Source organism: Alosa alosa, chromosome 20 (genome assembly GCF_017589495.1).
Source record: "Alosa alosa isolate M-15738 ecotype Scorff River chromosome 20, AALO_Geno_1.1, whole genome shotgun sequence".
Lineage (NCBI taxonomy): Eukaryota > Metazoa > Chordata > Actinopteri > Clupeiformes > Clupeidae > Alosa > Alosa alosa.
Window position 1 is genome coordinate 23,360,951 of NC_063208.1, and position 12,088 is coordinate 23,373,038.

The following is a 12,088-nucleotide window of genomic DNA, read 5'->3' on the forward strand; positions in this document are numbered from 1 at the left end:
TAACGTTCGCTAGCCAAGACGGCAGAAGTCACTGACTGAAGTTGACTTGTTACAATTTTTTTTCAATAAACTTATTTTCAAGGTTGGTCAGTCAAAGCAAATCGCTAGCAGCAAGCAAGCATCACCGAAACCACTGAACTGCCGATTTCCCACTGCACTCAACAACATAATGTGATTATAACGTGTCAAGCTAAATCAGACCAGCGATATGACCATATGGTTATTAACCATCCCCATTAGAGCTTATACAAAATTACATACTCCCATTGACTTTAAATGAGGATAAAAGTGATGACAAGCCCACAACTGGGCAACTGCCACCAGGGTTTCCCACCAGTTAGGCCCTATTCCAAAATGAGATGATGTTCACAATGACATTTTCACTTGGAAATGTTTTTCCACCATGCGCATGAACGCATTATAGGTTTCCTATAGGTCTAGTAGCCTGTATGCTGATTGCTGTGTGCATGTGATTGACGCATTGTACAAATTCAACTGAATTTGCATTAAATCAGGGTATTTTAACTAATATGCTGCAAGATGGGGTTTTTTCCCAACTACTTAAGTTCCCTGTTATAGACTAACTTGTTACATTAAAAATGTCCTGTTTATTCCCGTTAAAGTTTCCAACTTGCAACTTCCCTGAATTATGCAACCCTACCTGCAAGAGAGGAAAGGCAGGAACTCCAACCACCCTCTCCCTGCCCTGCACATGGAGAGTAGTCGCCCTTGCTTCTGCACATGCGTAAAATGTATATCCCAGAAGCCTCTGCTTGAAAACTCGCGCAACCACGAATCTGAGAAACAGCGTGAAAGGCTAGCTAATCATGTCGGATAAAAAACAAACAGTTGACTTGGGGTTGTTGGAGGAGGATGACGAATTTGAAGAGTTTCCTGCTGAAGGTAACGTTAAGCTCCTTTAATATGTTTTCTGTGTATTCTTGTCTTCTTATTGAGCGTTTTAAAAAAACACTGTTCAGCTGAACGGTGACTCAGCTGGCTCGCTAACGTTAATATTTGTAGCATACAGGCTTCTCAGCTAGCTAGCCAGTAATTAAATCAATAATATGTGTTAGATAAAGCTTTAACATTACTATGTTTAAGAAATGTCCTCCAATTTCATATTGTAGACGTTTGCAACCACTACTATCTACAGTCAGTGTCAACTTGTTGGCTATTATTAGCTAACGCCAGCTAGCATTAGTAGCTAACCGGCTAATGTTGCGCATAAGTCACTTTTGTGTCCTGATGGCACCCATGTCAAATAACATTAAATAATACTTGTCTGAAATTAGCACATTGTGTAAAACAAACGTAGATAGTTCCCAGTAGTTTTGTTTTTGTAGTTTAACAAACTTAACATTTAACCTACCATTAGGCCTGTGTAACAAATATTTTGCTGTCAGCTTGGATAAACGTCACTAGTAGCTTGTTTTTATGTAACGTAACAGTAATTGAGCATTTATTTGTCAACTGGACATGTAACGATGTATCTGTTTGGTTTGTGTTGGTGTCAGGATAGTAAATGTTTGAGTAAATTTTAACAGAGGGTAACGTTATTGTTTGCAGATTGGACTGGGCTTGACGAGGATGAAGACGCGCATGTGTGGGAGGATAACTGGGATGATGACAATGTAGAGGATGACTTTTCAAACCAACTCAGGTAACGTTAGTTTGCTGGTCGATTTGGGTGTTTAAAAGATCGATTTGAAAAACATTGCCTTTGTTTGCGTTGTTTCTGACAACAGTATAATATTTCATTTTTCAGAAAATTATTGGCAGTAATTTTAGTTTATTAAATTATGTAGATTGCCCACTGATTGGAAAAAGGCTTTGTTTAAACAGGACAGCACACATGATCCAAGGCTCTTTCATCAGTGTGAATCTTACTATACCTCTTTCTGCCCATCACTCATTTGTCTCTCTCTCTATCTATCTATCTATCTATCTATCTATCTATCTATCTATCTATATATATATATATATATATATATATATATATATATATATATATATTATAGTATAGTATTTTGTGCATAAAAATACGCTATATAAGTAAACGCTTACTTACATGCAAACTAATTGAATGATTTTCACAGATGGCCCAAACATTTTTGGCTCTTTAGATCTTCTCACTGTGATGCATATAATCTGTTTGTTTAGGATGCATTCACTATGGCTAGGGACAAGCCACAATAGGCTTTACAATTACGACCAGCATGTTTGCCATTTCATAGCAGTAGTCATCCATTTTTTTATGAAGGCTAGTTACTATATTGTCCGTTTTCTTTTCTATATGTGAATGCCCAGTGCAGACATCTCAGCGTGACGTTAGGCATTTATTCTTACTCTCCTAGGCAGATATTGTGTGATCTACAGGAAACTGTCTGTCATTTTAGTCCTGCGGCAAGTGGTCGATTTCATGGGGTTCATTTTGTGCCGACTCTTTTTTTTTTTTTTTTTCTTGCTTGCAGAGCTGAGCTGGAAAAGCATGGATACAAGATGGAGACATCATAGTTCCAGCATCCATGATGGAGATTACATGGACTTAAAAACATGCCAGTTCTGGCGTTGAGTGGAAGGCTTGCATGCAAGGTGTGAACCTGGAAAGACAAACATGTCAAGCTGGGAGTACAATTTGATTTTTTTTTTTTTCTGTTTCCTGTCTCATTACAGTTTGTATATTAAAGTTCTGATATTAAAATAGCTCAATGCATTTGTTTGAAATTAATATTTACTTACCTGTATTTAAGGTAGATGATTTGAGTGCAGCATATAATTTGACTGCATACTGCTTGTTTATAGGGCAGCTGTCATTCTCTTCCATTTAAAACTAGACTAGATTTAATGTAGTAGTAATTAAAGGTCTCTCTCACACGTCTCTGAACCAAAACTACATCTTAAATCAGATGTATCATGCAGTCATTTCTGTATTATGTTCTTAATACCATATTTGTAGATGGGAGAGGGCCAAAACGCTACTTCTTGGTAGAAGTAAGTCTATGTTGGCGGGAGAGAAAAGACAAACAAACAAACACATACACTCACATAGACACACCTGCCCCCTCCAGGGAGCTGCGCACTCCCAAGGAGGAGAGCCAGCGTTGTGCACTTGCACTTCCCACGGGCCCATGCGGCTGTGCCGAGTCTCTGAAGGGGAGATTATCCAGTGCCATGTTTGTCAGAGGCAGGGAGGTGGTCCCAGCATGACCTCCCTGCCTCTGCCTCTGCCTGGGCCTGCCCACCTCTGACCAGGCCCTGCTCTTCCGCTCCGCACCGCAGGGGGCTGGCTCCTACTCGCCGAATCACAGGCCAATTTTCCCAGCCGTGCTCCCATAGACCATCCACTCCCCCCTACACACACACGCACACACTCCCCATTCCACAAACACTTGCAGACGTACACACAGATGTGCACATCTAGCCGCCCGCCCACTTTCTCCTCAGCAGAAATGATTTCTCTGCTCCTCGGTCCCTGGGCTCTTAATGAGCTGAAATCGATGCCAGTAAGGTTTAGGCTTCTGCGGGAGAGCTTCCTCCAGCAACCCCTGTGCCAGCAGCACCCGCACCCGCCTCCTCTTCCTCCAGGTTTTATTATCTCCCTTTGTGTTCGCCCTGCATTCCCCCTATTGAAATTCAGAGTGGAAAACGCAGCCTTGTGTTTGAGGAAGATCGGAAGTTTTTTTTTTAAACCCCCTTTATTCGGTTGTTTGTTTTATTTCTTCTTGGGGCTGTGGTGGTATGAATTTCTTTTTTTTTCTTTGTGTATGATTATGGCAATACATGACACATGTACAGCGAGTTCTATTGGATATGTTGAAAGATCCTATTTAGGACTTCATAATATCAACATTGTCATAGTGCGCATGCTCAATAGTCACATCGGTGGTTGTTCAGTGTTAAGGCAAAAAAACTAAACGTGCTACCACTTTTTTGCTGCTTCGTACAAATGAAAATTTGTTCCACGTTGCATTGTGGTGAGTCAACCATTGTGTTAAACTACTTAATTCTGTGCTCCGAAATCACTTAAAAATGTTGTCACAGCCTTAATCTGCATTTGTGCTTTGGCGATTGTAACCAAGCATTTAAAAAAACATTCAAATATAGCAATTAAAGATTGAAAAAAAAAAAAAAAAGGTTCAATTTAGCTGCACAGTCAATCTTGAGTTCTTTTCAAAAAGATCTATTCAAGTCTGATGTAAAGTCATGTATTTTTCTCACACAAATAACTATTGTGATTTTTTTTTTTTTTTTCCCCAGTATCATTCTGGCCTACTATCCTCCCAGATGAAGACCGATTTTGTCACTGGTCATCTCTGATGGTACCCCATCATGGGCTCTGTAAACACAGCTAGTGCCTCCTTAGTTACTCCGTCATTAGCAATCTCCCTCCTTCATGTCATCTGTTTGGTTGTCAAGGTAGATAAATAGCTCACAACTCCCTTGGGTTACTTGCGTATCACAGACATATGATGGTAGAATAATTTTCTTTTAGTAGAGGTTGAAAGACCTGTGCATAAAAAGAGCTAGTGAAAAATATGTAAATATATTGCGCATAAATACTTTGATACCTGAAATCATACATTTGAAACTTGAAAAAATATAATCATAAGCATAATCATAGGTTGGCCCATTGACAACATAACATATTCAATTTTGTATATCCTAAGTTCATGTGTGAAATCTGGTTCCGAGTCACCACTGGGACTGCTGTTGGTGTCCAAGAACAGACTACTGGGGATGGTGACACACATGCATGCAAATCTCCCTGTGCCCTTCAGAGTAAGTGCCCCGTGTGCAGGGTCATTATTTTAATTGTTGGAAAGTCGTTGAGGTGTGATAATCACTAAGCGAGCGCAACCACTGACGACTGGGGGGCCATTTTGTTTGTGCCAAAGGTGGAAGATTGGCCTCTTGAGTTTGAATTGAGCAGGGCCTTTGTGGCTTCACCCAAATTCATTTTCGCCATTCTCCGGGATAATGGGAGAACATACATCTGAGGTTCTTACAGTATTTTACGCCGTATTATCTCTTTTGTGTTTGTGATGGGTTGTTTTTATGGATCCTTTCATTGACTTTCTTTTCATGTTGCAGCGGCAGGCTGATTTGATCAGTGCATCAGTGCGGTTACTTCATTATTGCACATGACATTTGACTTATGGAGCTTCAAAAAGAATTACATTTTTTAAAATGACTAAATTGTTGAAACAACCACTTTTATATGTTCGTCATTTAGGTTAAGCAGTCAGTCCTAGGATATAAACAATACAGTTTTGCCTCAATACAGCAAAAATCTATCCAATTCAATATCTGTGGCAGGAAGCCCCAGTTCTTACTCACTGTGTGTAGTTTTTAGTAATTTACCTCTTGATTGATAGATTGACGGATTGATTCATAGCCTTTGGTGTTTGAGATGGTGGTGACTGTGGTGGCGGTTCTGGGGGGTTGTTTGGTGTCACGGCAGGGGTCCCTCTCCCCAACCATGAGCCAAGAACTGGCAGGGCCTATGGGGCAGGCAACGAGCAGCTGCTACAACAATAGGCCTAATTGCAGGTTCTTTTTGTGGCAATGAAATTGGTGGGAGAGCAGCTACAATACCCAAACCTCGAGTCTAGGGGAGAGGGGAAAAAGACAGAGGGCAGGGAGAGAAGGAGTGTGTGTATGGGGGTGGGGAGGTTGGAGACACACAGGGGCGACTGCCCCCCTACAGGGCCCATCACCCGCCACCCACGGCCTCCCTCCGTCCCACACCTGCACTCGCCCTCGCGAAAGTAAACACAGATAATAAGGTGTAATTACTTTAAAAAATAATAACGAGAGCTCTTCACACGACAATGGTGCGCCTGTTTATCAAGGGAGGTAAAAAAATCACAAGTGTTTGGGGGTTGTGTGTGTGTGTGTGTATATATGAAGGTGCTAAGGGTTGCGTACCCCCACAGACCACAACAGGGCACTGATGCCAATGACTGTGTGTTAACCTCATTTCTGATCTGCACCATCAAGCATCAGGGGAGTGAGACAAAGAATGGTGGGCTATAGTAGTTACTAGTTAGTTGAACAACACAGTTTCCCTCAGCGCAAATGTAGTAGACCATGTAACTATGATAGATCAGAAAGACCAAAAGGCTTGCATGTGGCAGGCTTTTTTGTCATTTGCAATAAGTGGTGGTGGTACAACTACATGCCAACCAGAGCATTTTTGTAAAGAAATACTACATCAATCTGATAGTCATGCCACGGCTCCGCTTTAAACATTTTCTCTCTTGTGGGGGCTTCCTTTTCTCAGTAGTCTGCGGACATCTCCCCACCTCTTGCCTCAGACATAGTAAAAATATCAAATGAAAAGATTGACTCATCATGGCACTATGGAATGCCTTGCCTGACAGGAGGCTGTTGGAGCCCAGCGAGTCCCTCCTCGTTTTCAGGACCGTTTAGACGGGATTGGCGTTTAAGGAGACATGACATGTTCTCATACAGAGCGGGCGCGATGGGTATGTTTCTTTTTAGCGCCATCAGTGGCGGCTGAGTCACTGTGAAAACACACTCGCTGGTTTAATGTCACGTCGGATTAAAGCGCAAGGGGGTTTATTTTAGCGGGGGTGCAGTTTTATGACATTCTGCGCACTGGCATCACAGACGTTTTTCTCTGCAGAGGGAGTTGTAAACCCATAACTATACACAGGGGCTGCGCAAAACATGTCCCTTTGAGATGTTGGCCTTTAAGAGAAACTGCAGAGAAAAAAAAATGGTATAATCATTAAAACGCAGAGATGCAATGGAAAACAAACATGGTATACCAGGGGATAACATTCAGTTTGGACATTAAAGGGCGTCCCATTGAAATAACAACTGTTCACCCACAGAATATGGTTTAGCTCTGTGAAAGTGACATGCTGGGCCTGACATAACAGACTAAGGGCAAAAAAGATATAGATACTCTCACACAGTTTAAATTACTAGAAAAAAATCTTGTCAAATAATGCAGCCATTTTCATTCTAGCAATTTTATGGTTATGATTTTGTGTGCAAAACCCACAGCATTCTAATTGGCCTTTGACTGGCAAACATTTCCAAACATTTTGCATTGCATTGAAAGCCTCAATATTATGTGCACTTGAATTGGCGTGAAGTGAAATCAACTCATTATTGTTTCTTCAACCCTGAATTAGTCGCAATGAAGAAGTGATTGCAAAACATGCAAATGATAACATCTTCAATTCTATGAATTGAGAAATGGCTCTATGTGAAATCCACTCACCCTGTTAGCTGGTAAGCGACCATGATCAAAAATCTGCTTGGCAGTGTGCCAAGATCACCAATCACACACATTTTATACAGACTTATTTGGATGTCACAGATGTTGTTATATTTGTGCAGTCTTTCTCACCTAACAGTAGTCAGAGAGTTTAATTGAGAGCCACAATGCATGAGTGCAGTGTTCCACATGAACTGCCATGTCATCACTCAACCAAGAATGTGCAACAGAGCCGGGTGAGTTTTTAAAAGATAACAATCCTTTTTTTAAACGTTCCTTTCCCAGTTATGTGATGTCCTCTCAATGGACTCCCTACTGAGTCTCCATCCACCGTCATCACGTTTAGTGAAACCCTGCAATTAGTTTGTTGTCTATTTGCCGTTCTTTTTTTTTCCTCCTATGGTTTTATGTCCATCCTTATCAAGTTGTCCCATTGCTCTTAATAGCCTTGGACAGTCTGCGAAGAAAAATTAACAACACAATTTAAGCACATTACGGTCCCGGCTGGGCAATTAACCACTCTCAATGTTATCATCGCCGCTGAATTATCAGGTGCTCTTGATAATTGTAATTAATTAATTGTCCTGCTCATGCGTGCTCTCCCACCGACACGGCAAATGCAAGGTGGGGCGGAGGTGACCTTTATGCTGCCGTATCTTCTGCTGCTCAATTTGGAAGACATCCTGATTTCAACACTGATCTTGAAAAATGTGTGGATGATATCAACTAAATGTGCTCTTGCAAAAAGGCTCTGTTTAAAGACAGATACATTTCACAGAACCATTTGGAAAAAATATTTTCTCACAAAAAATGTAATAATACATTTAATAGCCAATAGATCTTCTATAAAGAACATTGTTATAAATGATAAATTATATCCTTTTTTTTCTTTAGCGCAGTGATCTATTGAAATGTTTGGGTTGGGTTTTGGATGTCACCTCCATGGCTAAGATGAGTGAGGATGTAAAAATGGTGGCACCTCCCAGTTAAAACTACTCTCTGCTTACATTAAGATGACCTTTTCCATCCTCAACACTCTTGAAATAGTTTTCACCTAAATTATCACTGCTTGTCCACAAACAAGTAAGATTGAATTGGATTCTTACGCATTTGCTATGCCTGTCACACATGCCCAGCAGCTCCCCAGAACCACATGCTTGCGAGTACCTGTTTAGCACTACCAAAGACGCTGCAGAGTGAGAGAGAAGGCGAAGGCATGTTTGAAGTCAGGCCTCTGAAATGAACGAGGCACAGGTTTCCCGAGCCTTAGGGGCCTGGCAGAAGCACAGTCGACAGCACGGAGCTTGTAGCGGAAACAATTAATCACGTGTGTAGATGTCTGCTCGCAAGACAACAGCAATGTTCCCAATCTGTCCCTCAGGCAATATACACAACTTCAACACACTGTCGAGGCATGAGGCCCACTAACACATACGCACACACACACTCATACACACATGTGCACTCACACACACACACGTGCACAGTGCACATTTGCACACGCAAACACAGACAAATTTGCAGACTCATTGTGTCCACAGGTGCATTGTTATGTTACAGCCTCAACAAATCTACAGTCTTTAGCCATATAATGAAAATCGGTGGTAATATCTCTTTTCATAGTCTTAGCATTTACAACATGGCTAACTATGCAAAAATGCTTTAGGAAGATTGACAAGTTTCCTCACTGGGCACTGAAAAGCTCAATCTCCCTCAGTTTAACTGTTTGTCTCCAGAGTGGCAAACTCTGTCAGCGGTGAGTGAAAGCAGGCAACGCCGGCCAAAGAACGAAATAGGAAATTTGTCGTTTATTTCATACTGCTGCACGCCTGGATTTCGGAGGGCCGCAAAGAAATACATAAATGCTACCCAAGCAAACAAAGAGCTGGTGTGTGTTTCAGGATGGGGCGTCTGGATGGCATCAGGCAAGGCCGTCAAATTGAGAGCGACACAGGTTACTTGAGGGGTTTCTTTGCAGAGGAACACCGCCATTGCCTGGGCGATTGGGAGTGGGGGTAGAACACGAGCTCTGGATCATTGGTTATCCTCTGTCACATGTCCTTAGATTGAGAAAAGAGGAATGTGTGGGGTTTTTCAACTTGTCTGTTTTTCCTTCGCCACTAAAGGTCTTTTCATGGTAAGAAATAACTCTGTGTGTCTGTTTGCAAACTTTTGATCTGCCACAGTTATAATTTCAATTGAATATTAGTTTGAATAGCAGAATCATACGAGTCTTTTATTTAAGCCTGATTAACACACTTGGTTTAAACTTAATGGAGAACATTTATTACATAGGCAATGTTAAATGAATCACGACACGACATCACACTGAACAGCAATATATTTATTATTGCTCCATAGGCCTACAGAAAGAATGGTAACATCACATCCTTTGCTTAGACCACCAAACAACTTCCAACACTACTGATTGCTGAAGATTTTGGATTGAAGATCAAGAGTAAAGTGATGTTGCCATATTTTCACACAAGCAGTTAAACACTTCTAAGTAATTAACTCTATGCATACATGTCAGCTTAAGTCAGATGTGGGAGGTTAGAAAGCTCTCTCTCCTTCTTTAGAAAATAGGACTAAAGCCAAGGGTTTTGTGGCCTGAAAATCAGTGCCATTTAAAATCATGGAACATGTCATTGCTCATTGGTGACTGACTGGCCACAGACACCCACAAAGCTGCACTGCAGTTTTGTGTGTGTGTGTGTGTGTGTGGGCGGGTATGTGGGGAGAAACCATTAAAGGGCTGAGATGTCCCTGCCGTTGCCATTTTTTCCTATTTATCTCAGTTTACTCACTGGTGCTGTACAGTACTTCTTTGGATTTCAACAGTACTACCAGTGCATGCAAAGAGGTCTCTAGGGCAATTGCTACGCTGGATGGATGTTAATAGACAAACAGATGGATGAATGGATTGATGTACAGTATATATAGAGAGAGATGATATGGATGAGAAGGGAAGATGCCTTGTATCAATATTCCTGGATGAATGGAGGAGACAAAGAAGGGGGGCCTTTGAAGAGCTAGCAGTCTAGCAGAACAAAGCTGCAAGTAGCTATAGATAGATCATAGATGGATGGATATTGATAGACAGATAGAGGGAGAGATGAATGGATGAGTATGGAAGTTGCCTGGTATCAATGGACCTGGGAATATTCAATTCATATTCCCGTTTGCATGTTACACAGCATAGTCCGATTATATCTAGAAGACGGTTGATCAAGGTTTCAAAGAATCTTTGTAATTAGTGCCTAACATTCCTTCTGTAATTGTTTCTGCACCGAAACTTCAAATAGGACCTTATAATGCGATTAAAGTACCTGCCTACAATGCATCTCAATAATGCAATAAGATCAGAATAGGCTCCACATGTCTTCATTCGATTATTGCTTATTCTGACTATGATATTATTTGGGTTAAGGCGATCAGAAATCTGAATCGGGTTGATATCGGAATATTATGTTTACAAATGTCCATATAAACACTTACTATAATACTAGTTCAACGCTGAGAAGTTGAGCAGTTGTCAACTATAGAGGCTCCGGCTCTGGGTACGACCAGGTTGATTGCCCTATTATGCCCTATATTATGATGTCAGTTTAAAGTCACACTATGCAGGTTTTTTTTAGCTTAATATGCAAGTTTTGTAGCTTAATTTACCTTCATTTACCAGCTTCAGAGTCATTGGAATGGTTATATGACTTTTTTTGGGTTGAATGGTGGCCGTCTCGCTTCTCCCTAGCGCCTGTGAGCGGAAAAACCACCCTTGCAACTGTGGGCCGGCGGGCCGACGGCCTCCGTGTCAGGAAGTATAACGAGTGTAACGAATTGCTTTAGTGCATTCAAATACACATACACGCCAGGCACCGGCTAGAAAAAGGTAGCGATGGAGTTTCTCAGACATTCGTCATGACAGAGCTAGCGAAAAATAAGCAAAAACTGGAAAAAAAACAGTAAGGAAATTGCCAATACTGCATAGTTTACCTTTAAAGCGACAAAGATTCCACAATGCATTTTTTCAATGGAAAATCAAAACAAACTGAATAAAGTTATCAAAAATAGGCCTGTGCAACTGTTTCAACAAAGTTTGCATGTTAAGCGGTTCAAGCTGAATTAGACGTAAAAATACAAATAAAAAGCCACCAAAAAACTATTTGTTTGCCAAACCCCAGAGTGGACTGAAGTGACTACAAAGCCTGACATTTCCTTGGTGATTTTTGTTTTGAGCTTCTGTTTCTATCTGACATGTGTGTGTGGTAACCATGAGAACAAAGGACTTCTCATAAGTAAAAGCCCCAGCAACACAGTAGAGTAGCCTACATAGTTATGCAGTACACATCAGACAGTCAATTCATTTCAAGTGAAGTCTTGTCAAACAAAAACATGTTTGGCAGGGTTCCTTAAAGAGCTTCATAACCATTTAAAAAATAGACCCTAAATCTCCTCAGCAGCTATCATATTTTTTTTAATTATAGGGAATATTTTGTGTCAATGTAAGCTGTAAATACAAACACAATGCAGATTATCTTATTACAGCAAGTAGGCTACACTTAGTGTCTACATTTTAGCTTATTTTTCTTTTTGTTTTGTTTTTGAGACTTTGCTTGGACTCATTACAATCAGCAGATCAGCATGCAGTGCAGATTTCTCCCCATAGCTCCATTCCATCTAGGTGGCAAGTGCCCAGGAAGAGGAAAAGGAAAAGACTTAAAGATTTGCTGATGTGCTTTGGTGCCGTTCAAAGACAAACGCCCGCCGATAATTTCCCACCACGCCGCTTGCTGGGCCCTGTGATCCATAATTATGAGAAAGCACAGGAGCCCT

The 12,088-nt window shown here is 41.1% G+C and overlaps 1 protein-coding gene and 1 long non-coding RNA gene across 2 annotated transcripts; one reads left to right on the plus strand and one right to left on the minus strand.

The window, feature by feature from the left end:
- Nucleotides 1–746: 746 nt before the first annotated feature.
- sem1 (SEM1 26S proteasome subunit) lies at nt 747–2,706 on the plus strand. The gene is made up of 3 exons (XM_048229406.1): nt 747–903; nt 1,570–1,663; nt 2,475–2,706. The coding sequence occupies exons 1-3, from the start codon at nt 828–830 to the stop codon at nt 2,515–2,517; spliced, it is 213 nt and encodes a 70-aa protein (XP_048085363.1). The 5' UTR covers nt 747–827; the 3' UTR covers nt 2,518–2,706.
- A 3,362-nt stretch (nt 2,707–6,068) lies between these two features.
- LOC125285129 lies at nt 6,069–8,538 on the minus strand. Its single transcript, XR_007191985.1, has 3 exons — nt 8,423–8,538; nt 7,259–7,712; nt 6,069–6,729 (listed from the first exon to the last, which is right to left on the minus strand). It is a non-coding gene; the product is annotated as an uncharacterized LOC125285129 (long non-coding RNA).
- Between the last annotated feature and the right edge of the window lie 3,550 nt (nt 8,539–12,088).

Coding starts and splice junctions, on each gene's coding strand:
- sem1 (XM_048229406.1), top strand. CDS start 828: ATGTCGGATAAAAAACAAACAGTTGACTTGGGGTTGTTGGAGGAGGAT. Junction 904..1,569: donor TGAAGAGTTTCCTGCTGAAG/GTAACGTTAAGC, acceptor TATTGTTTGCAG/ATTGGACTGGGCTTGACGAG. Junction 1,664..2,474: donor GACTTTTCAAACCAACTCAG/GTAACGTTAGTT, acceptor TCTTGCTTGCAG/AGCTGAGCTGGAAAAGCATG.